At 49.7% G+C, this 23,371-nt stretch overlaps 1 protein-coding gene across 4 annotated transcripts in view; it reads right to left on the bottom strand.

Annotated features, from left to right (window-relative positions):
• The window catches only part of TNK2 (tyrosine kinase non receptor 2), a 97,564-nt gene extending 75,183 nt beyond the window's left edge, over positions 1–22,381 (bottom strand). Inside the window, exons 1-2 of one of the 4 annotated variants that reach the window (XM_060274274.1) lie at positions 21,277–22,381; positions 9,886–10,164 (exon numbers count right to left, since the gene is read on the bottom strand). In XM_060274274.1, the coding sequence (XP_060130257.1) occupies positions 9,886–9,909 (24 nt within the window). In that variant the 5' untranslated portion in view covers positions 9,910–10,164; positions 21,277–22,381. Of the gene's footprint in view, positions 1–3,123; positions 3,231–9,885; positions 10,165–19,526; positions 20,692–21,276 lie in introns of those variants that run through there. The other 3 variants (XM_060274276.1, XM_060274275.1, XM_060274277.1) reach the window with 3 other exon arrangements.
• Between the last annotated feature and the right edge of the window lie 990 nt (positions 22,382–23,371).

The raw sequence follows: 23,371 nt of genomic DNA, 5'->3' as shown, positions 1-23,371 counted from the left end.
CACTCCACACTACTGTCTGCCCCTGGCAGGGAACTGCACATCCAGGAGACATAAAACGGTTAGCACATTTGCAAAGCTAAGCAGGGTCCGGTATGGTTTCGAATTGGATGGAGGACCGCATGTTGAGATCCTGCAATGCAGGGGGTTGGGCTGGATGACCCCCAGGGTACCTTCCAGCTATACTATGATTCTATCATTCAGCGTTGCTGCAGACATGACAAAAATCCCTCTTAGAAAAGGCCCTACCATATACTTAAAGTGAGGAATTGTGAGTATCAGCTATTCGAATGCAGAATTTGCATCATATTTCTTGACCCCTTTTTGTAAGCAGCTTAGGGATTTCTGTTGAACTATGAAGTGGCATATACGTGTATTAAACATACATACATGGAAATGGAAATACGAAAAAAATAGTTAAAAGCTTTGCTTCACAGGTGTGAAATGATCGTGTTAGAAATTGTATGCGACTACAGTGGGACCTCGGTTTTCGAACGTAATCTGTTCTGGAAGACGGTTCGAGTTCTGAAATGTTCAAAAACAGAAAACTCAGTAGCTGACAGCTAGGCCTCAGGATCCTGCACTCAGAGGAAGCCATGGGGCATGTTCGACTTCCAAGGCGCGTTCAAAAACCGAAGCATTTACTTCCGGATATACGCCGTTCGTAAACCAAAATGTTCATCAACGGAGACGCTTGAAAACCGAGGTACCACTTTATATGCTTTCTGGTTTCCCACAACAAGCATCTGGTTCTGCTCCTGTGAGGATAGGATGCCGGACTCGATGGGCCATTGGCCTGATCCAGTAGCTTCTTCTCATGTGAGTAATTGCCACACGTGACAAACACGTGGAGATCTGCTTCAAGTGTGTATTCGCACTGTGGCCTAACAGGGCAGGGCTGCTCATCTGTACCCATTGCAAAACAGGCCATAAAACTCTCTGCTGTCGTCACACATGTGACAGGGCATGAGGCTCCTTACATGGGAGCAACAGCTGAGCAGGCCTGCATAATGTAATCTTACTCCACGTGAGACCATTGGTCCCTCAGTAATGTCTACACGGACTGGCAGAGGCTCTCCAGGAACACAGGAAGCTGCCTTAAACAGAGCCCGGCCATTGTTCCATGTAGCTCAGTTCTGTCTACACCCGTGATGGGCAACCTTTTGAGCTTGGTGTGTCAAAATTCACCCAAAAACCGAGCATAACTTGGGTGGTCTGTCACTTTGAGAGAGAAAAACATAATTTCACAATATTTACAGTTAAAATAACAAAATGTATACTTATAATATATTACTGTATTTAATAAACCAAAAACTAATTATTTAACCAAACCAAACCAAAAACCTCTTATTTATCACAAAGTGCCCAGAGTTGTTGAGCTTTTTGGGGGGAGCTGCTGACCAAAGTTTTGGAGGTTTTTTGGGGAGGTGCAAAAGTTGTTTTGCTTTTTTTGGGGGGGGGAAGAGAACAGAAATAAATGACGAATAATACCTTTGTTGGAACTAACACGCAGCACCGACATAGTCTGCCAAAGCGCCAAAAAATCCAGCACAGAACGGGTTAAAAAATGAACGCTGTTATACCCAATCATAGTCTGCCAAAGCACCAGAAAAAAGCAGCACAGAAAGGATTAAAAAACCAATCTCTGGCTACCAGCAACAACAATAACAAAAAGAATCCGAGTTTTAACAGCGGAGACAAGCTGTAGGAGGAGCAGGAGAACAAATGGGGGGGGGAAACAACAAGAGTACAAATGGGCCAATGTGGCTGGCGTGTCACGTCTGACACGCATGTCATAGGTTTGCCATCACTGGTCTACACTCACCAGCAGAGGCTCTCCAAGGTTTCAGACGTAGGGAACATTCCCAGCCCGACCTGGAGATCCCAAGGATTAAACCTGGGACCTCCTCCTTGCGAAAAGGAAGCTTTCCCACTGAGCGACAGATCTTCCCCAGCTTTCTTACTAATAAATTGACCTAGGAACCGTGTTGTAATTTTTGGAACACCTTTCAAGTGTTCAAAGTGCTGCATTTGAATATGTATATTTCTTTAAAAAAACGATTCTATTTCACTTCTCGTTTTGAAAGCAACCCAGGGAATCCTTGTTGGCGAGAGGTCCCTTCATCATCGATAAAACTAATTAAGTTCACAGTGACATAATTTCATTAATTCTTACAACAGTCCTGTAAGGCAAGCCAGCTGGTGAACGGCGCGTAATACGTTTAATAAAATAATAATGATGACACACTTGGCTGAGGGGGAGGCAGGAGAGGAGAGGATGGGGAGACACGGTCCTGAAAGGCGCAAAGTGAGTCTATGGAGCAAGCAACCTTTGAAACAGAAGCTGAGAAGTTGGGAGCTGCTAATCCTCATCCCTTCTCAGCGCAAACAAACACCTGTCAGTCACATGTGCCATGAGGGAACCCCGGCCGCACGCAATTTCCGATGCTGAAGCGTAAGAAATGCATTACACACCAAGGGACCAACTTTCCGCAGAAAGAAGGAAAAGGCCAATTGGGTCAAATAAGCGACAAATCACGTTTCCACAGAAGTACCACCCTCTCAAACTGAAAACACTTGTTTCCTGTTACATAAATACACACACACGAGATTTTTGAAGCATCAAACTGCACTTCAGAAAAGCCCGCTCCGGATCCTGGAAGCATGCGGCCAATCACTAAAAAGCACCTATTTGTTACAACAAGTGAGCAGCAAAAACGGCTGTTGTTAAAAGCAAAGGAAACGTTGCTTTAACGCCTCCCTTTTGCTCCCTGCGCTGATGAACAAATACACACATGCAATGTAAGGAAGATCTTATTGACCTATACAAAGACAACCCAGTTCCCACTAAGGAAGGAAACGCCGCTTTTGAAAGCCCCCGTGGTCTGTTCTCAGTCCTGCCCCATTGGCAATGAAGTCTCAGGGTCTGCATTTAGTCGCCTTGGGGATTTCAACCTCATCGGAAAGCGGCCTGGGGCCCACCGGAGAGCTCGAAAAACAAAAGTTTCCTGTCCCAGCTGCTTTGAAATCGCACTTCCAGCAACTCCCGGGCACTGTTGCCAGCCTCCCACATCACCCGGAGCCAGAGGGGGGGCATGAGGGGCGGCTCCTGGAGTCGGTACTCACCTCCTGCATCTCTTCCGGAGGGATGCCTTAAGGCTCAGGTGGCTGGTTGCCCATCGCAAACATCTGGCCAGGAGTTTTGCTCTGTCTCCCTCCCTCCCTCCCTCCCTCCCTCCCTCCCTCCCTCTCTCGCAGCCAGGCTGCCTCTCTCCCAATTGGCCAGCCAGTCACATGACCATGACTTCACCCATCCTGGCATGCAGGGAGGAAGGTGACCATTCACTCATCAGCAGGCGTCAGAGTTTCAGTGACAGGCTCCCATTCACCAGGGAGGCGCACCGGGGTCCGGGTGGCTGGCTTCCTCGGAAAGTCACGCTGACAGCCTCAAGACTAAGAAGCCGAAGAAGGAAAAAGGGGATAGTGCAGCACACTCGCAGCCTCGAGGCTCCCGTAAATCCCAGAGAGAATCTGGCAGGCACTCCGAGGCTAAGCCAGTGCCTCTCCCATCCCTCAGGATCAACCCGGAGGAAGGTTCTCTCCACCAGGAAGACCCTCCCATCAGGAATGCCGGCTGCTGGCACCAAAAGCCCACCCTGCACCAGGACTTGGGACTTCACCTGATCCTCAAATTCTTTGGAGGGGTCACGGATGAGAGATGAACCATTGCCAGATGTTACTGATGAGGAAGTGCTGCTTTTATTACCTATATTTCAATAGTGGTGTGGGTTTTTTAAAAAAATCATTTCAATTCTATTGTAGTTTAATTACTTTTTAGGTGGGCGACCCAGACGGATGGGTGGGGTACAAATTATAAACTTATTATTATTATTATTATACCTTTTTGTCTTTGATTGGTGTTGTTTTAATCTGTGTGAGCAGCCTGTGGGGAAAAGATATAGATAGATAGATAGATAGATAGATAGATAGATAGATAGATAGATAGATAGACAGACAGACAGACAGACAGACAGACAGACAGACAGACAGACAGACAGATAGATAGACAGATAGATAGACAGACAGATAGATAGATAGATAGTTACAGGTAGGTAGCCGTGTTGGTCTGAGTCGAAGCAAAATAAAAAAATTCCTTCAGTAGCACCTTAAAGACCAACTAAGTTTTTATTTTGGTATGAGCTTTCGTGTGCATGCACACTTCTTCAGATACACTTGAAACAGAAGTCAGTCCCTTATGTATATACAGAGGGTGGTGGGGGTGGGTGGGAAAGCCCTTGCTTTTCCCCCCCCCCCAGGACTAATTGTAGTCATCAGCAGTCGTTAACAGCCATCCACAGGTTTACCACTCCCATCAGCCCATCACCCATTCCCACCCCCCCACCCTCTGAATATAAATAAGGGTCTGGTTGATTCTGTGTCAGTGTATCTGACGAAGTGTGCATGCACACGAAAGCTCATACCAAAATAAAAACTTAGTTGGTCTTTAAGGTGCTACTGAAGGAATTTTTTTTATTTTAGATAGATGATGATGATGATGATAATAATAATAATAATAATAATAATAATAATAATAATAATAATAGGAAGAAGCAGAAGCAGCGGCCCTACTGAAGAAAGTAATGACCTCACAATGGATAGACTTCCTTCCACACAAACCCCAGCCCAATAGGAGCATTAATGGCTGCAGAGTCCCCCACTAGTTGGGACTTTGGTCTGATCCATTGGGTCTCTCCTAATGTTCTTAAAGGTAAAGGTAAAGGTACCCCTGACCGTTAGGTCCAGTCGCGGACGACTCTGGGGTTGCTTGCTCATCTCGCTCTAGAGGCCGAGGGAGCCGGCGTTTGTCCGCAGACAGTTTTTCTGGGTCATGTGGCCAGCATGACTAAGCCGCTTCTGGTGAACCAGAGCAGCCCACGGAAACACCACTTACCTTCCCGCCGGAGCGTTACCTATTTATCTACTTGCACTTTGATGTGCTTTCAAACTGCAGGAGCAGGGACCGAGCAACAGGGATTCGAACCACCAAACTTCTGATCAGCAAGCCCTATGCTCTGTGGTTTAGACCACAGCGCCACCCGCATCCCTCCTAATGTTCTTAGGCTCTTATATTTACCCTCACCACTGCAAATCCCTCCCATACGCCAAATCCAATGTCTTCCGCTGCCGCTGCCACCCCAACCCTGCAGTGAGGGAGGATTTGGGCAGACAAACAGCAGAAGCCTGTTCTGCCTCGAGTTGGGCGACCCTGAGCCATGCTCTCAGATTGCAGCTCGACTTCTCCCCCTCCTTTCTCACATCGTGGGCACCCTCTTCCCCTTTTTCACAGCTGCCATTAGGAGCAGAAGGTGGGGAAGAGCCCCTACTCATTTTTAAGATATCCATCCCGCAGGGGAACGGATTCCCTCGGGAGGTTTTGGGCTCTCCTTCCTTAGAGGATTACAAGCAGAAGTTGTTTGGCCATCAGGGATTCTTTAGCCATGATTCCTGCACTGCAGGGGGTTGGACTAGATGACTCTGGGGGTCCCTTTCCAACTCTACAGTTCTATGATTCCATGTAAACGCTGCACAAGCAAATCAGGATCAACGCTTGGATCAGAACAAGTGCTCAAGAAAGATCAGATATGGTTTAACCTCTGCATCCGTTTGTTGTGCGCAAATCAGGAGGAATGCTGAATAAACAGCTCACCTGTGGGTGCTCAGAAAGAGAGCTTTGCGTGCAGAAGATTCCCGGCATCTAACGTCCAAGGCCTCTCAGCCAGCAGGGCTGAAACCCCGGGAGAGTTTCTGCCAGCTGAGAAGTGGGGCAGGAAATTTTCAAGCGATTTCATTTCACGTTTTGTAAGTTCATCCGTTAATTACGGTGAACGGGTGCCAACTGCAGACAGATATTACGCAAGCTCGGCCGTTTCGTAGCTTTCAGCCCTCCTTTACTCAATGCATCCAAAAATGGGCCTAATTTGCATAGGGAGTTCTGCCAGAAAACATTCCGGGTCACCTTGCCCCAGAAAACCGACAACACAGGCTGCCAGTGGGGATAGAGAGAGTTTGGCAGACTCCACTGTTGCACTCCAACTCCCAACATCCCCAGCCAGCATGGCCATTGGTCAGGGATGATGCAAGGAGTAGCTGAGTATCACCTGAGGGCCACCAGGTTCCCTATCACTGGCATAAATGCAGTTGAGATTCACAGTTTGTATAAGGCAGGTTCATATCTTGGCAGCAAATGCTGATAGGGAGGAAGCTGCCTTATATGACATCACACCATTGGCACACCTAAGGTCAGTACTGTCCACTCTGACTGGCAGCGGCTCTTTGGGGTTTCAGGCAGGACTCTCCCAGTCTTACCTGGAGATCCCAGGGATTGAACCCGGGGCCTTCAGCAAGCAGAGCAGATGCTCTGCCATTGAGCTATGGCCCTTGCACAGGATTTAAGCCAGGGGTCCCCAAACTAAGGCCCGGGGGCCGGATGCGGCCCAATTGCCTTCTAAATCCGGCCCGCAGACGGTCCAGGAATCAGCATGTTTTTACATGAGTAGAATGTGTTCTTTTATTTAAAATGCATCTCTGGGTTATTTGTGGGGCCTGCCTGGTGTTTTTACATGAGTAGAATGTGTGCTTTTATTTAAAATGCATCTCTGGATTATTTATGGGGCATAGGAATTCATTCATATTTTTTTCCAAAATATAGTCCGGCCCCCCACAAGGTCTGAGGGACAGTGGACCGGCCCCCTGCTGAAAAAGTTTGCTGACCCCTGATTTAAGCAGCCAAATGCTGATCTACGCAGTCACTTAAAAGGGAATTTTAAAAAAACCCATCCTAATATCCAGCATTTATATGGCACTCTACCTGCTGCAAAGCACCGTATAAATGCCTAGTCTTAGGATGACTGGGGTGCAAGTTTTGCTAAGATGCAAGGATCTAAGAAAACCATCTCCTAACTATATACGAGGACACCCTTCTTGAATCCCAAAATGGTTTTAGACCTTCTGGGGGGACACTAGATGTGATTTTCACTGCTCGACAGCATCAAGAAAAATGCAGATAGCAAAACCAACCTCTGTATATGGCGTTTATTGACCTGACTAATGCCTTCGACACTGTAAATCATAATGCCCTGTGGACTGTCCTCCTGAAAATTGGCTGCCCAGATAAATTTGTGAAGATCCTTCGGCTCCTCCACAATAATATGACAGCAACAATCGCAGATAACAATGGCTCTCAAAGCGAACCATTCACAGTGGGATCAGATGTTAAACAGGGTTGTGTTATCGCCCCAACTCTATTATCTTCACTGCCATGATCCTACACTTTGTCGAAGGGGTAGAAATCATATATCGAACAGATGGAAAGCTCTTTAATAGGAGTAGGCCAAAAGCAAAGAGTAAGGTTACCGTAACTTCCGTCATAGAGCTTCAGTATGCTGATGACCTCCAAACCATCCTAAATATCTTCACAGAAGCTTACAAAACTTGGCCTATTGCTCGACATCCAAACAAGCACAAAACAACCCCTCTGCAGTGCCACAAATCCAACTCAATGGAGTGATGTTGGAAAGTGTTGATCACTTCTCCTACCTTGGCAGTTATCTTTCCACAAGGGCCAACATTGATGCTGAAATCCAGCATCGCCTGAGCTCTGCAAGTGTGGCTTTCTCCAGATTGAAGTGCAGAGTGTTTGAGGGGAAGGACGTTTACAAAGCTATTGTACTACCAACCTTACTGGCTTGTGAAACATGGACCATTTATAAACGCCATCTCCAACTCCTCGAAAGATTCCATCAACGGTGTCTCCGAAAAATTCTACACATCACTTGGGAAGACAAGCGAACTAATGCCAGTGTATTGGAAGAAGCAAGGATCACCAGTGTCGAAGCAATGATTCTTCAACATCAACTTCGTTGGACTGGGCATGTTGTGCAGATGCCTGATGATTGTCTTCCAAAGCAACTACTCTATTCCAAACTTAAAAATGGAAAGCGTAATGCTTATGGTCAACAAAAGAAGTTCAAAGACTGTCTCAAGGCAAATCTAAAAAAATGTAGTATAAACACCAACAATTGGGAAACACTTGCCTGTGAGCGCTGCAGTTGGAGAACAGCCTTTACCAAAGGTGTCATGGGCTTTGAAGACACTCGAACTCAGGACGCAAGAGAGAAACGTGCTAAGAGGAAGGCACGCTTGGCAAATCCACACCGTGATCAACTCCCGCCTGGAAACCAATGTCCCCACTGTGGAAGGACGTGTGGATCCAGAATTGGCCTCCACAGTCACTTACGGACCCATTGTTAAAATCGTGTTTATGGAAGACAATCTTACTCGGCTACGAGGGATTGCCAAAGAAGAAGGCCATCGCTGTGTTCTGTGCCCCAAAAAGGTGTCATGCGTCGTCATCCGTCCCCCGCCAGCCGTGCCCACATGTTTGTTCCTATAGTGCCCTCTAGTGGCAAGCTGGAGTGAGCACCGAGTGCAGGACATCCCCCTGGAAATTATTTTGAATAGCGGTTGCTGGAAACTGTAGCAGGGATTTTGTGTTCGAATCCTGCTTGTGGGCTTCCCTGTGGGGCATCTGGTTGGCCACTGAGAAAACAGGATGCTGGAGTAATAAGGCCATTGGCCTGATCCAGCTAAAGGGCTCTTCTGATGTTCTTCGGCCACTCAATGGAGAGTCTCCCTCCCCATCTTCTGCTGCTGTTGAGTCTGAGCAGGGAGAAAGAGTGAGTTTTCAAGCCATGCATCTTGGGTTTTATAGGAATTATTCTCTCTCTGCTGATGTGGATAACACGGGGAGATGAAACCTGCTTTTTTTGAGGGGTCCCTCTTGCACGCAGCAGCGATGCCCATAAAATGCCCCCTTCTTTGTCCCCACCTCCCCATAGGGTGGAGAGAAAGAAACGGTTTGCTAGCTCCATGCTTGGTGCTTTGGGAAATGATGGGAAACAATGTCTCTTGAGCAGCAGTTGCCAAGCGCAATTTGCAAGGGATTTCGGACCGGTGGGCGGGGCAACTCACCTGTCAATTACATGGCATCAGAATGAGGGCATGTGACTGCCACATGGGTCCCAACCACCTGTCACATTCTGCCCATAATGCTGATCCTGATTAGCATCTGACTCGCGAAACCGAAAATAGGTCTCCTCCATTTATGTGGGCAATGCTGAGCCGCTGAGTACCAGATAAGGCACCTCCTCCATTTTGGGGGGGTTGGGCTAGATGACCCCTGGGGTCCCTTCCAACTCTACAGTTCTATGATTCCTAAGTTCCCATGAGATGGAGCTACGAGTTGGGGAGGCCAGGTTTCAAATGCCACCCCTGCCAGGCAGAGATCAAATGAGTCTTGAGCAAGCCACCCACAAGCCTGCTTAAACTTTCGTTTTCTGCCAGCCTCAATGACAGGTTTCCTGAAAACGGCTTGCACACTCAGGAAGCCACTTGCGCAATTCTCCACCTGGTTAGATGCCATGCTCAGAAACATACGCAGCAGGCCATGTACTTTTTCACCAGTTAAAACAAGAAATAAGTAAAACCTTAGCGGTCCGATCCCGTCCACAAAAAAAGCCACTGAAATATTTTTTTCTATTAAGAAAAACCTAGACACGACTTAGCACTTCCAGGTCCGATGGTCTCAACTCAGAGGAAACGCTAAAACCTCGGGAGGGGAGAAATAAGCTCCTGGTCCTCAGTGAGGCGGAAATCCTGTGTCTGAGCTGTGCTACTTCAGAGCAAACCCGGCTGGTCTTTATTGTACATCCTGGAAAGTCACCCCTGATCATTCCGAGGCTAGACAGCCTAAGCTTGCAGCTACTTAGAACCCCATGAAGCTCAGCAAGGCTTACTTCTGAGTAAACCCGCATACGATTGTTTACCTACCTGAGGCTGTGTTATTTGGGTCATCTTCTGCCTCCCAATCCCAGTGCTTGCTTTCTCTCCAGGAGGCTCTGGAAGAGAAGAGTCAGTCCTTTGATTCTCCACCTTCCCTTAGGGCTTGCTTCTTCTCCCTCAAGAGAGGAACGACCTGGAGCAGGAGATCTACTGAGAGGGGGCCATCTAAGCACCCAGCTGCTTCAGACGGTTAGGGTCTCCCTCAGGCAGAGGATCCCAGGATCCCAGTCGTCACAGGGTGGTCCATGGAGGTGAGTCACACCCAAACTGCAAGGGAATGGAGAAGACAGCTGTCAGTCACCAGAGATTTCCTGTCTGGAGCTGCAAGTGTTTGAGACAGAACAAGAAGAGGCTTCAGCAAAATATGGGGTTTTGTATTTAATAAAATTAGAGAGTCGGAGGCCTGACTATCTGCCGTGCTCTGTGACACTTGAAAGCTTCTAGTCCTCAGTTTTCTCCTTCCCCAAGAATTCTTCCCTAGTCTTGGTTTCTATTTTCTACACAGATAGTTGGTCCCTGTTTTCCCCTCCCATGGCAAATGGCCACCTGTAAGAGATGCTTTAGTTGTGATTCCTGCAATTAAAGCTATAATAATAATAATAATAAGTTTTATTATTATTATTATTATTATTATTATTATTATTATTATTTATACCCCGCCCATCTGGCTGGGTTTCCCAAGCCACTCTGGGCAGCTCCCAACAGAGGACTAAAAACAGAATAAAACTTCAAACATTAAAAACTTCCCTGAACACTCTAAAGCAGTGCTTCCAAAACCTTTTCTCATGGGCCACTTGAAGGTTGCTGAGAGTCTTGGTAGACTGATTAGGGATTTTTGTGCCTGTTGTAGCAACTGTAATGTGCTGGCTGGGCGCAGTATGATTTTTAAAATTGTATTTTCTTTGTTCCTTTTATTTTCTATATATTGTATTCAAATTCACATGCTATAGATTTCAAATTGCAATTCAGTAAGCATACAATATAAGGCATAAAAATAAAATACAGTGAAAAATCAACGTGACTATAGATGTTCCATCTTCAACTACAAATCCAGAGCCATGCTGCAGACCACCAGGGTCCGGTCTGATTTCAAATTGGATGGGGGGGACCTGTGTATTGAGATTCCTGCATTGCAGGGGGGTTGGGCTAGATGACCCCCGGGGTCCCTTCCAACTCTACAATTCTGTGATTCTAGGATATGTGCCACTCTGGTCTGCGGAACTTGCATTTTTGCCGGTTGAAAACCATTTCACTGCATTGCAAGGGCCCAAATACTGCAAGTGTTCCTCGTAGTGGAGCTGCTCCGACATTTGGGTGGCCTGATCCTAGTCACACAGATGCCCAGCCACAGCCTAGTGACTGTCTTCCCCAGCAAGACAAGGCCAGGATCCCACCCCCACCCCCGCACACCCGGCTACAGCTACTACAGCTAAAGGGAACAGGGAAAAGCCATGCTTCCTTGGCCTGCAAAGAACAACAGAGTTATTGTTGCTAATGGGGGGGGGGATGCTGCTGTGTAATTTCTTGTGAGTAGAGCAACCCGGACCTGCAGGAGGGCAGATTTCCCACGCCCTGTCGCTCCATCCCCTTCCTCCTCCGGCCAGCCTGCCAGTCGCTCTGCTTGGGAACATTTTGGGAGGGCTGGTCCCCAGAGCACAGAAAAACACTCCGCTCCGAACAACACCCAGCAAAAAAACAGCTATTCCCAGGGCAGGGCTCCTCCACCTCTGCTCCCTAGCCCAGCCTCCGCCAACCTCGGATACAGAAAACTTTTTCTCCCTCTCTCCTAACTCTACAGCTCAGGGACAGCTCATGAAGCTGGATGCTGGAAGATTCGGGACAGGTGAAAGGAAGGACTTCTCCATGCAGAACAGAGTCAAACTATGAAACTCCCTCCTGCAGGAGACAGTGATGGCCACCAACCTAGATGGCTTTAAAAGAGGATTAGACAGATTCACAGAGGAGGAGGAGGGGGGGGGGCTATTGAAGGCTGTTAGTCATGGTGGCTCTAAATGCAGCAATGCTTCTGAATGCTGGTTTATGGAAACCACAGGAGGGGAGAGTTGTTCATGTGCTTTGGTCCTGCTTGCGGGTTTCCCATTATTATTATTATTAGTAGTAGTAGTAGTAGTAGTAGTCATTTCTAGAAGGTGTTGCAAGTCTTCATAGAATTGGTCAATTTCACTTTCTTCAGCACCGGAAGTTGGTGCATAAACTTGGATTACTGCGATGTTAAAAGGTCTGCCTTGGATTCGTATCGAGATCATTCTGTCATTTTTGAGATTGCATCCCATTACAGCTTTTGCCACTCTTTTGTTGACTATGAGGGCCACTCCATTTCTTCGACGGGATTCTTGCCCACAGTAGTAGAGACAAAAAGCAGAGACATCACCTTGCCGACAAAGGTCCGTATAGTTAAAGCTATGGTTTTCCCAGTAGTGATGTATGGAAGTGAGAGCTGGACCATAAAGAAGGCTGATCGCCGAAGAATTGATGCTTTTGAATTATGGTGCTGGAGGAGACTCTTGAGAGTCCCATGGACTGCAAGAAGATCAAACCTCTCCATTCTGAAGGAAATCAGCCCTGAGTGCTCACTGGAAGGACAGATCGTGAAGCTGAGGCTCCAAGACTTTGGCCACCTCATGAGAAGAGAAGAATACTTGGAAAAGACCTTGATGTTGGGAAAGATGGAGGGCACAAGGAGAAGGGGACGCCAGAGGAAGAGATGGTGGGACAGTGTTCTCGAAGCTACCAACATGAGTTTGACCAAACTGCGGGAGGCAGTGGAAGACAGGAGTGCCTGGTGTGCTCTGGTCCATGGGGTCACGAAGAGTCGAACACAACTAGACGACTAAACAACAACAACAACAACAGTAGTAGTAGTAGTAGTATGCTACCCTATACCCGCAGGTCTCAGGGCGGTTCACAAGATTCTGTAAAATCACAACATAAAATACAAAAATGCAAATGCAAACAAAAACAACCTAATAATTCCCCCCCACCCGAACACATTTTCAATGGACGTCTGCTCGGCCACTGTGAGAACAGGCTGCTACACTAGATGGGCCACTGGCCTGATCCAGCAGGCTCTTCTTAAGTTCTCTGTTGTACGTTCAGCATTGCAGGCAGAAATTCAGCAGGTGCGGTAGCCCTCTACAAATCAAGAGCCCGTGTTGCCCAGTGGTTAGAGTGTCAGACTAGAACCTGGAAGATCAGAGTTCAAATCCCCACTCCGCCATGAAACTCACTATGTGACCTTGGGGGCCAGTCACTGCTTTTCAGTCTGGCCTGCCTTACAGGGTTGTTGTGAGAATAAAACAGGGTGGAGGAGAACCTTGCAGGCCGCCTTGAGCTCCTTGGAGGAACAAGGTGGGATTGAGGGCAAGGCCTCAGGCAGGAGAAAAGTGAGTGAATGCTAATTCATAGGAACATTGAAAGCTGCCTAATACTGAGTCAGATTATTGGCCCATCTAGCTCAGTACTGTCTACGCTGACTGGCAGCAGCTCTCTGGGATTTCAAACAAAAGTCTCTCCCAGCTCTACCAGGGAGTGAACCCAGTGCTAGAAACTCATATATATAAAACCCAGCCAAATAGCACCTTAAACCTACGTTACGGTTGCCACAATGGAATGTCTAGGCATCCTTTTTTTGTCAATGGAGATTATTATTATCAATCTCATTTTTATACCGTTTTATATTTGAAGGGAAAAATTTCAAAGCAGTTTAGCACCCATTAAAACATCAAATGATACAATCCAAATTCAAGCTTCAAGGAAAATATTCCAGATGCTTCTCTTTTTGCTTTCCCCAGTCGCCAACCCGGCATCCAGAGGTTTCCATGCGGCCGCAATTGGACCTGTGCCAGTCGCAAAACGCCTCCTGGCGCCTGGCTGATTTCTAACCCTGATTTGAACCTGGGACCCTCTGCCAGTGAGCCACGACCCTTCCCCAGCACAGCCAATGCACCAGATCCCCCACAGGTGACCCCCAAGCCCCCATCACTGCCTCCTGCAACTTTGCTTATCAGCAGAGAGTGGGAGAGAGGGATTAGCAGAACAGAAAGAGAACAACCAAATGCCATTATCGTCAGGGCCTTTTCCTCCCTCGCTGATTGTTTCTTTTCGAGGCATCTGGGTCAGGCGGGGGCCCTGGACACAATGGGCTCAGCAGAAGATAAGGCTCAGGAGGATGGCAGCCATGGCGCAGGGGCTTCGGGAGGGCACCAGGTTGGGGAAGGCTAACTCAGGCTCTTCAGAAGAGTGCCATCAACGATTCTTTGTTTTGCCCCTTTCCATGGCTGTGTAATCTCACTGTATACAAGTTGCACAAGTGACAATAAAGGATTTTATTAACACTTTATTAATAATTCTGTGTCCAGGGCGGCTGTCTATCAGCTCCATCTGGTACGCAGGCTGAGACCCTCCCTGCCCGCGGACTGTCTCACCAGACTGGTGCATGCTCTGGTTATCTCCCGCTTGGACTACTGCAATGCGCTCTACGTGGGGCTACCTTTGAAGGTAACCCGGAAACTGCAATTAATCCAGAATGCGGCAGCTAGACTAGTGACTGGGAGTGGCCGCCGGGACCACATTGGCTCCTAGTACATTTCCGAGCACAATTCAAAGTGTTGGTGCTGACCTTTAAAGCCCTAAATGGCCTCGGTCCTGTATACCTGAAGGAGCGTCTCCACCCCCATCGTTTAGCCCGGACACTGAGATCCAGTGCCCAGGGCCTTCTGGCGGTTCCCTCACTGCGAGAAGCAAAGCTACAGGGAACCAGGTAGAGGGCCTTCTCGGTAGTGGCGCCCGCCCTGTGGAACGCCCTTCCATCGGAGGTCAGGGAGATAAACAACTACCTGACATTTAGAAAACACCCAAAGGCAGCCCTGTTTAGGGAAGTTTTTAATCTGTGATATTTTAATGTATTTTGCTATTTGTTGGAAGCCGCCCAGAGTGGTGGGGGAAACCCAGCCAGATGGGCGGGGTATAAATAATAATAATAATAATAATAATAATAATAATAATAATAATATTTCAATTCAACGAGTGGCTCACAGCATCATAGGGAATAAAATGCTCAGGATCTCAATACTGTACCTTAAGGACTGCTCCTCCCCATACGAACCGACCCAGATCCTGCACTTGTTATCTGGGGCCCTTCTCAATGACCCCCATCCCAGAGTGTTTCAGAGAGTGGCAACACAAGAATGGGGCCTTTTCAGTGGTGGCTCCCTGGCTGTGGAATGCTCTCCCCAGAGAAGCTTGCCTGGTGCCATCATTACATGACTTTAGGCGCCAGGCAAAACCATTCCTCTTTATCCAGGCCTTTGGCTATTGAATAATCTATGGCCTGTTAAAGCTGGTGGGGGGCTGTTATTACAATTCTATTATTATTATTATTATTATTATTATTATTATTATTATTATTCAGTCCGCTACTACCGGTATGCTTTTTATTACATTTTTATTATTGATGCTCTGTAATATGTTCGTAATGTCATGCAACGCTCTGGTATCTTTGGATAAAGGGCGGTATATAAACTGAATAAATAATAACATTAATTCCAAGGTAATGTGTTAGGAGTCACAAAACAGAACTCAACCCCCGGTCCCAATATCACCTGCACCAGCCTTCCCTGGTGCCAGCCGGATGTTGTTCAGCTGCATCTCCCTTCGCCCTTCACCATTGGCCATCCTGGCGGATGCCCATCTACACCTGGAGGGCAACACCTGGTTGGTCTCCTCCAACGAGCCACGGCTCTCTAGCGCCGTTGGAAAAGAGCCTTTCCATTCTTGCTGCCCTGGACTCCTTTGTCAGGGAGGGCAGGGTACAAATTCTGTTGTTGTTGTTGTTGTTGTTGTTGTTGTTGTTGTTGTCATTCCTAGCCCTCTTGGGTGGGCCAAAGGCCTGATCCAAAAGGCACTTCTTACATTCTTGCAAGGCCTTCGGGAATTATGCCGAGGGCAGCAAATGAGAGCAGTACATGTGAAAAGGATCTAGGAGTCTTGGTAGACCACAGACTTGACATGAGTCAGCAGTGTGATGCAGCAGCTAAAAAAGCCAATGCAATTCTGGGCTGCATCAATAGGAGTATAGCATCTAGATCAAGGGAAGTAATAGTACCACTGTATTCCGCTCTGGTCAGACCTCACCTGGAGTAGTTCTGTCCAGTTCTGGGCACCACAGTTCAAGAAGGATACTGATAAGCTGGACCGTGTCCAGAGGAGGGCAACCAAAATGGTCAAAGGCCTGGAAACGATGCCTTATGAGGAACGGCTTAGGGAGCTGGGTATGTTTAGCCTGGAGAAGAGAAGGTTAATGGGTGATATGATAACCATGTTCAAATATATAAAAGGATGCCATATAGAGGAGGGAGAAAGGTTGTTTTCTGCTGCTCCAGAGAAGCGGACACGGAGCAATGGATTCAAACTACAAGAAAGAAGATTCCACCTAAACATTAGGAAGAACTTCCTGACAGTAAGAGCTGTTCGGCAATGGAATTTGCTACCAAGGAGTGGGGTGGAGTCTCCTTCTTTGGAGGTCTTTAAGCAGAGGCTTGACAGGCATATGTCAAGAATGCTTTGATGGTGTTTCCTGCTTGGCAGGGGGTTGGACTGGATGGCCCTTGTGGTCTCTTTCTATGATATGGCATGGTCTTGCACAGATCGCAATCCACGCCACAATCTTGTGTTGAACGCCAACAGACAAGTTCTGGCTTTGCAGGGCTTAACTGGGACACTCTGCCCTGACAGCTCCTCCTGCGTTGCACTTTTCCTTGGCAGAACGGCACCCAAAAAACCTCCCACTTTACGCCATTTCTGGACCCCCGAAATGAGAAGCTCCCCCTGCCAGCATCTGCCTCCTCCTGGGTCAGATTAGGGAGGCTCACCAAAGCCGCTCAGCACTTTCTCAGGCACAGCCGCCTCCAACTGCCAGCCTGGATGTGGCCCAGAGGGCGGAAGGGGAAACAAAGGGAGGAAATGCTTTGGGGCACCATCTGCACAACATCTGGAGACCCAGGAGAACAGAAGGGCTCTGATCAACAGGAACCATATGCCCCCCTCCCCACACAACATGTTCCAGTGGCGCCACGTTGGGTGGGATGTGGGCTTGCATGAAGCCAAAGCACATTGCTGCGCGCGGGGGGGGGGGGGAGCAGGTCCACTGAACTCCAGGCTTAGAATCATAGAGTTGTAGGCTTGGAAGGGACCCCCAAGGGTCATCCAGCCCAACCCCCTGCAAGGCAAGGAATCTCAGCTCGTGGCAGGCGGCCATCCGAGCTCTGCTTAAAAACCTCCGAGGAAGGAGAGCCACTTCCAGGCTTCTCACTAATTCACGGATGGGATTCCAGCACAAACCAGCAAACAGGTCTGGAAACCAATACGTGCGACAAAGTCCCCTATGATATTCTTGCAGGGAGGCTGGTAAAATTCAGGCAATGTTCCTTTTAGGAGGATTTGTAGCTGGTTGACCATCTGAACCCTAATTATTATTATTATTATTATTATTATTATTATTATTATTATTATAATATTTTTATTTGTACCCTGTCCTCCCTGGCCAGAGCCGGGCGCAGGGCAGCAAACATCATAAAACTCACAGTATACAAAGAATATAAGAACATAAAAACAGGCAATGAATTAACTAAAATACATCTTAAAATTGGGGACCCAAGTGGCGCTGTGGGTTAAACCACAGAGTCTAGGGCTTGCTGATCAGAAGATCGGTGGTTCGAATCCCTGCAAGGGGGTGAGCTCCCGTTGCTCAGTCCCAGCTCCTGTCCACCTAGCAGTTCAAAAGCACATCAAAGTGCAAGTAGATAAATAGGGACCGCTCCGGCGGGAAGGTAAACAGCGTTTCCATGCGCTGCTCTGGTTCACCAGAAGCGGCTTAGTCATGCTGGCCACATGACCCGGAAGCTGTCTGCAGACAAACGCTGGCTCCCTCGGCCTATAGAGCGAGATGAGCGCCGCAACCCCAGAGTCGGACACGACTGGACCTGATGGTCAGGGGCCCCTTTATCTCTTAAAATTAGTTCAGAGCAAATTAAAATCTGGACAGATGGCAGTCCACGGGTAAAATGGAGAGGGGTTAACATTCTCCAGGGCCAACTGTTACCACTGGTCTTATAAAGGACCTGTGATCGGGCTAGGAGGCCTCTTTAAGGCTTGTTCTTCTACAGAAAGAGAAGAATCCGGTCAAAGCGTGCTCAGCAAGGGGTCTTCATCATTCTGGGGAGAAAGCGACAGGTGGGGCGCCGCAGGGTGCTGGGTGCTGTTCGACATTGTTATATAACTGAAGGAATTCAGGGGAAGCCCATCAGATTTGCAGACGACACCAAACTGGGAGGGTTGGCTAATTTAAACCTGGGAAGATAGGATCTGGATGACCTTAAAAGATTGCAAAACTGGGCCACAAGTAACAAAATGAATTCAAATAGACACATGCCAGGTTCTGCACTTAGGCAGGAAGAACCAGGTGCACAAATATAGGATGGGAGACAGAAGAAGGTGTGAAAAGGATCTAGGGGTCTTGGTGGACCACAAGCTGAACGTGAGTCAACAGTGTGATGCAGCAGCAAAAGAGGCTAATGCTATTCTAGGCTGCATCAACCGAAGTCCAGTGTCCAGATCAAGGGAAGTCATAGCCCCACTCTATTCTGCCTTGGTCAGACCACACCTGGAATACTGTACTGTGTCCAGTTCTGGGCACCACAATTTAAGAAGGATGTTGACAAGCTGGAACATGTGCAGAGGAGGGCGACTAAGATGATCAAGGGTCTGGAAACGAAGCCTTATGAGGAGCGCTTGAAGGAGCTGGATATGTTTAGCTTGGGAAAGAGGAGACTCGGAGGAGATACGATAGACATCTTCAAATATCTTGAGGGCTATCACATGGCAGCATGCAGGGCACCTGGGCGCCGGGCTCTCAGGAGCGCCAGGCCGAGAGTCCGGGGCCCGAGAGTTGGAGTCCGGGGAAGAGTTTGCCCGTCGGTCAGAGTGTTGCGGCAGGCTCTGCCCTGTAAGAACTCTGGGCAACCAGGGTGGGGGGTGGGCGCCAGGCGGGTCTTTGCACCCCGGCGCTCCATACGCTTAAGACGACCCTGGGAGCATGCTTGCTTTCTGCTGCCCCGAAGGGTAGGACTCGAACCGATGGCTTCAAGTTACAAGAAAGGAGATACAGACTAAACTTCATGAAGAACTTTCTGATGATAAGAGCTGTTGGGCAATGGAACAGACTCCCACGAGAGGTGGTGGCCTCTCCTTCCTTGGGGGTTTTTAAGCAGAGGTTGGATGGCAATCTGCCATCTGTGATTCCTGCATTACAGGGGGTTGGACTAGATGTCCCTTGGGGTCCCCCAACTCTGGAGTTCTATGACTCTCTTCGCCAAGCTACAGGTCCTAATCCTCCCTTTGCCCTTTCCACCAAGGGCACAGGGCAGCTCAAGAGGCCAGGCAGCTAGGTCAACCTGGGAGCTAAATGCAGGAATTTAATCCGTCCCACAACTGAACTCTCAGGACGGCATCGTGACTGCCGAGCCATTTACAAGGGCATGGCAGCTCTGAAGAGCTCACGCCAACTCCCAGCTCACACCTTCCCTCCTTGTAAGAGCCAGCACAGAACTTACCTCTCCACAGGCAGGAGGACCCTGACGGGCTACATTTGAAGTCACAAGAGCAGGGTGTCTGGAACTGGGACATCCCAAATCTAAGAAAACCCTGTTGTACCAGGGACAACAAAATTCTCGACTCCTAGCGAAGCAGCCACGTCCTCTTGTTGCAACTTAATTGCACAAAACATTGAGAACTAACCACTTGCTTTTTCTCCCTTTCTAATTTCAACCTGAAGCTTATGCAAAAGTCCAAAATCCGCAGGAGCTGGAGGCTTACTGACCTTTATTGATTGCCAGGGGTTTTGTGCAAATACAGTTCAGGCAACTCTCTCTCCCTCTCAAAAAAATAAAAGAGACAAAGGCTGGGGTGCTTTCGTTGAGATTCCTGCATGTCAGGGGGTTGGACTAGATGACCCTTGAGGTCCCTTCCAACTCTGGAATTCTATGAAATCTTGAGATTGCCTCCAAATCGCAAGAGTTGAAACGGGCCTCTCGAACCAGATTTGCACAGTCAAACACAGGACAAGGCAGCCCTCCTTTGCTTCGTCAAAAGACATCCCTGTTCGCGAGTGAAGCAGGGAGAGAAGTCTCTGCTTTTTATACTGGAAAGGGAGCCTGGAGAGAAGGAGGCAAACTGCCCGGCTGGGGAGGAGAACAGGGAAAGCAGGTGGAGAGCAATCACGCCTAGTTTGGTCCTGTGGTTTGGCTCGCTTGCTCGAGTGCTCCAGAGCTATCAGTACCCAGGAATCCTCCTTCGCTACAGAGCAAGGAGCTACTGGTATAGCCACACGCTCTTCAGGGGGAAATTGCAGAGTTGGAAGACACCCAAAGGGTTATCTGTCCAACCTCTTTCTTGCAGTGGGGGAATCGCAGCATTTTATGCCACACAGGCAGGGTACTTGGGCTTGGCACATCCCAAATCTAAGATTCATGAAGAAAAGCAAACCTGTACCAGAGACAGCAAAATTCTCTTAGCAGAGGAGCCACATGTTGTTGATGTTAAATTGTGTATAATGAGGACCAACAAGATGGGTTTTTTTCTCATTCCAGTTTCAAACGGAAGCTCACGCCAAAAGCCAAATTCTGCAGGGGCCGGGGCCGGTTTGTGCAGCTCTTGGCAGGTCTGAAACAAGCATCTTCATCTACCAGCCTGCTCAGAAGCAGCCCACCCTGGTGCCCCTTCCCCAACCTGGTGCCCACCTCAGATGTTTCTATGACTCCCCCCCCCCCAGTCCGCTTTCTGCTACCCATGCAACACCCTCTGTGGACACCACAACTCTGGCTCTACAAAGCAGTACAATTATCCGTTCCAAGACAGAACTGTTTATGAGAGAAGAGAAGCGGGGTGGGGTGGGGTGGTGGTTTAGCAGGAGATACAGAGTCTGTTCATCCCCCTTGCAGATTATTTGTTAGCATGAGATGTTCTCCTGTACTGCTATAATCCACAGAAATTCGGAGAGATTTCCAAACACTCCTGATTTGGTTTACAAGGTCTGCAGTTTTGCGCTCGTGCTGCAAACCGTGGAGCCAACATTTCATAAAATATAATTTAAAAGCACCCCACAGGAGCCCACTTCCTCCAACAGGCTCTAGATATGGCTTAAATCAGTCCGATCTGACCGACGCAACCTTCAGATCAGAGCACAGTGAGAGATTGCCTGTTGCCTGAGCAGCTAACAGGAACAGACAAGACAAGGAACTCAACACAACAGGGGGTGCACCATTCAGCCCCCCCCCCAAATCTTCCTACCAGCATTTCACTTACCCACCAAAGCCTCTGCCTTCTCTTGCGGCTCTTTATTTCCTTGTCCTGCCATGGGGCTCCCACATCTGTTCTCCAGCAGAGAGAGGAACAAATTCCAGAAATTGCAGTGTGCACACTCTGGCTGTGCTGTTTTGCTGTGCTGGCCGGCTGCCGCTGCTGCTGATCTTACACGCCAGGAGGCCCGAGCTGAGTGTTGTTGACACACGCAGACAACCTCTCTCGGTTGCTTTGGCTGCTGCACACTGGCTGGGACAATGCGCTCTCTTGTGGTCGCACGCTGCCAAGGCGGCTGCTCAGGTAGAGCTGCTGCTGTTAATCTAGAGAGGAGCCCAGCAAACAGCGAGATAACATTGTTGTGGCTTCCAGAGCAGGCAGACACACTGGCAGCTGTTAGATTGCCAGGATGCTTAACACCAGGGCTGAGGTTTATGGCCCATTGCGAGGCCCCCCAGCTCGACTGTCAGGCTCTTTTTTGCATGGCACACCGCTGGGAGTTTGCAGAGCCAAGATCTCTGGCGGAGAAAGAGGCTGCTGGAGCAATTCAGATACAAGCAGCAAGGAGATGCCCTGCAAGGGCTTAAGACTTCATGCAACTTCTAGGAATTTGCAGGGATTTCTTTCCGCAGGGAAGACGTTCCTGCAGTAGGTTCAGTCCATGCAGAAGTAGGAGGAAACGCACACAGAACGATGCTTCGGCTTGCAACACACAGTGTTCAAACTTCCAGGACTTGGAGCGGAAAGGATGCACAGCAGGCCAGGAACGGTGAGGCTCGGGAAAGCTGCGCAAAGAGGCTTGCAGATGAGAGAAAGGTGATGGCAATCACAGACTTGGAAGGGGCCCTCAGGTCATCTAGCCTGTTCAGGCAGGACCTCTCAGCAGCCTCTGCCACAACGGGAATGGATTCTGCCCCCTTTGCAGCAGATGGCAGGGAAAGCGAAGAGCCCCTCAGTTTTCCAACTGGCCCTGATTGAGCTTTCAGGGTCTGCTGGCTTCGATCTTCGGGGAGGGGGGGGGGGCTTTCCTTGGCAGCACCCTCCTAGCCCTGCAGGGGCTGCCGCCTGCCCGCGTTCCCTTGTCCTTCCTGCAGCCCCCAGCCCAAGCCGCCCACTTCCTGCCGCTGTTCCTGCACCCCCCGCCTCAGCCCCCCCACCTCCTGCACCCCCTGGCCCAAGCCCCCTTCCTGCGAGGCCGAGTGCTGCACCGCCTGCCGGACCTCCTGCCCCCCGGGCTCAAGGCCTGGTGCCGGGATCACATCCCGCTCGCCATGGGGCTGGTGCTGGCCCCACAGGCCCACCTCCTGGCCCAACCCGGCCCGCCCCTCCTGCTCCTGGTGGCCCCCCAGGCTCGGGCCTTCCTCCTCCTGGCCTGCCTGGCCCAGACCTTGCTCCTCCAGCAAGCCTGCTCCACACGGACCCCCAAGCAGCACCTCCTGCTCCTCCTCCTCCCAGAGCTCCCCCCAAGGCGGGTGCTCCTCTTCCACCCCACAGCGCTCCGGCCGCTGGCCAGCTGACCCCTCCTGCACTCCAGCGCCCCTTGCCAGCCGCCTCTCGCCTGCCCACTGCACCTGCCCCGGGGGCTCCTGGGGGCTCCTCACCCGCCTCTCCCCCACCCCACTCTGCAGCCACTCCTCGGCCTCCTCCTGCTGAGCCCCAAGGACCCCCAGCCAAGGGTCTCCCCCTGCCCACCCCCCAAGGGGTTCTCTCTCCCTGGCCTGGCTCTGCTCCTGCACCCCACAACGCAGCACTTCCTCCTGCACCCCCGCCCCCAAAGCCTCCTCCTGGACCCCCACCGCCAAGCCCCACGCCTCCTGGACCCCCTGCCCCAGTCCCAGCGCCTCCTGCTGGCAGCAAAGCCCTCGCCTGGCCCGCACCTCCGGTCGCCGGATGGCTCAAGGGGGAGCCATCTCACCCCACCGCCTCAAAAATAAAAATGGTCACCTTGGGACACTTGACCCCTTCTTCTCCGGACGGCAGCCCAGCCCCACAAACTCCCTCTCCTGCTCTGTCACCTGCGCCCCAAAGTCTCCCCAACCCCCTCCTGTCCCAGCCGCTCTTCCTTTCCCCGACCGGCCCACCGGGCGCTCCGTCCGGCCCT

The sequence above is a fragment of the Zootoca vivipara genome, chromosome 5 (genome assembly GCF_963506605.1).
Source record: "Zootoca vivipara chromosome 5, rZooViv1.1, whole genome shotgun sequence".
NCBI lineage: Eukaryota > Metazoa > Chordata > Lepidosauria > Squamata > Lacertidae > Zootoca > Zootoca vivipara.
This window is presented reverse-complemented; position numbering and strand designations above follow the sequence as displayed.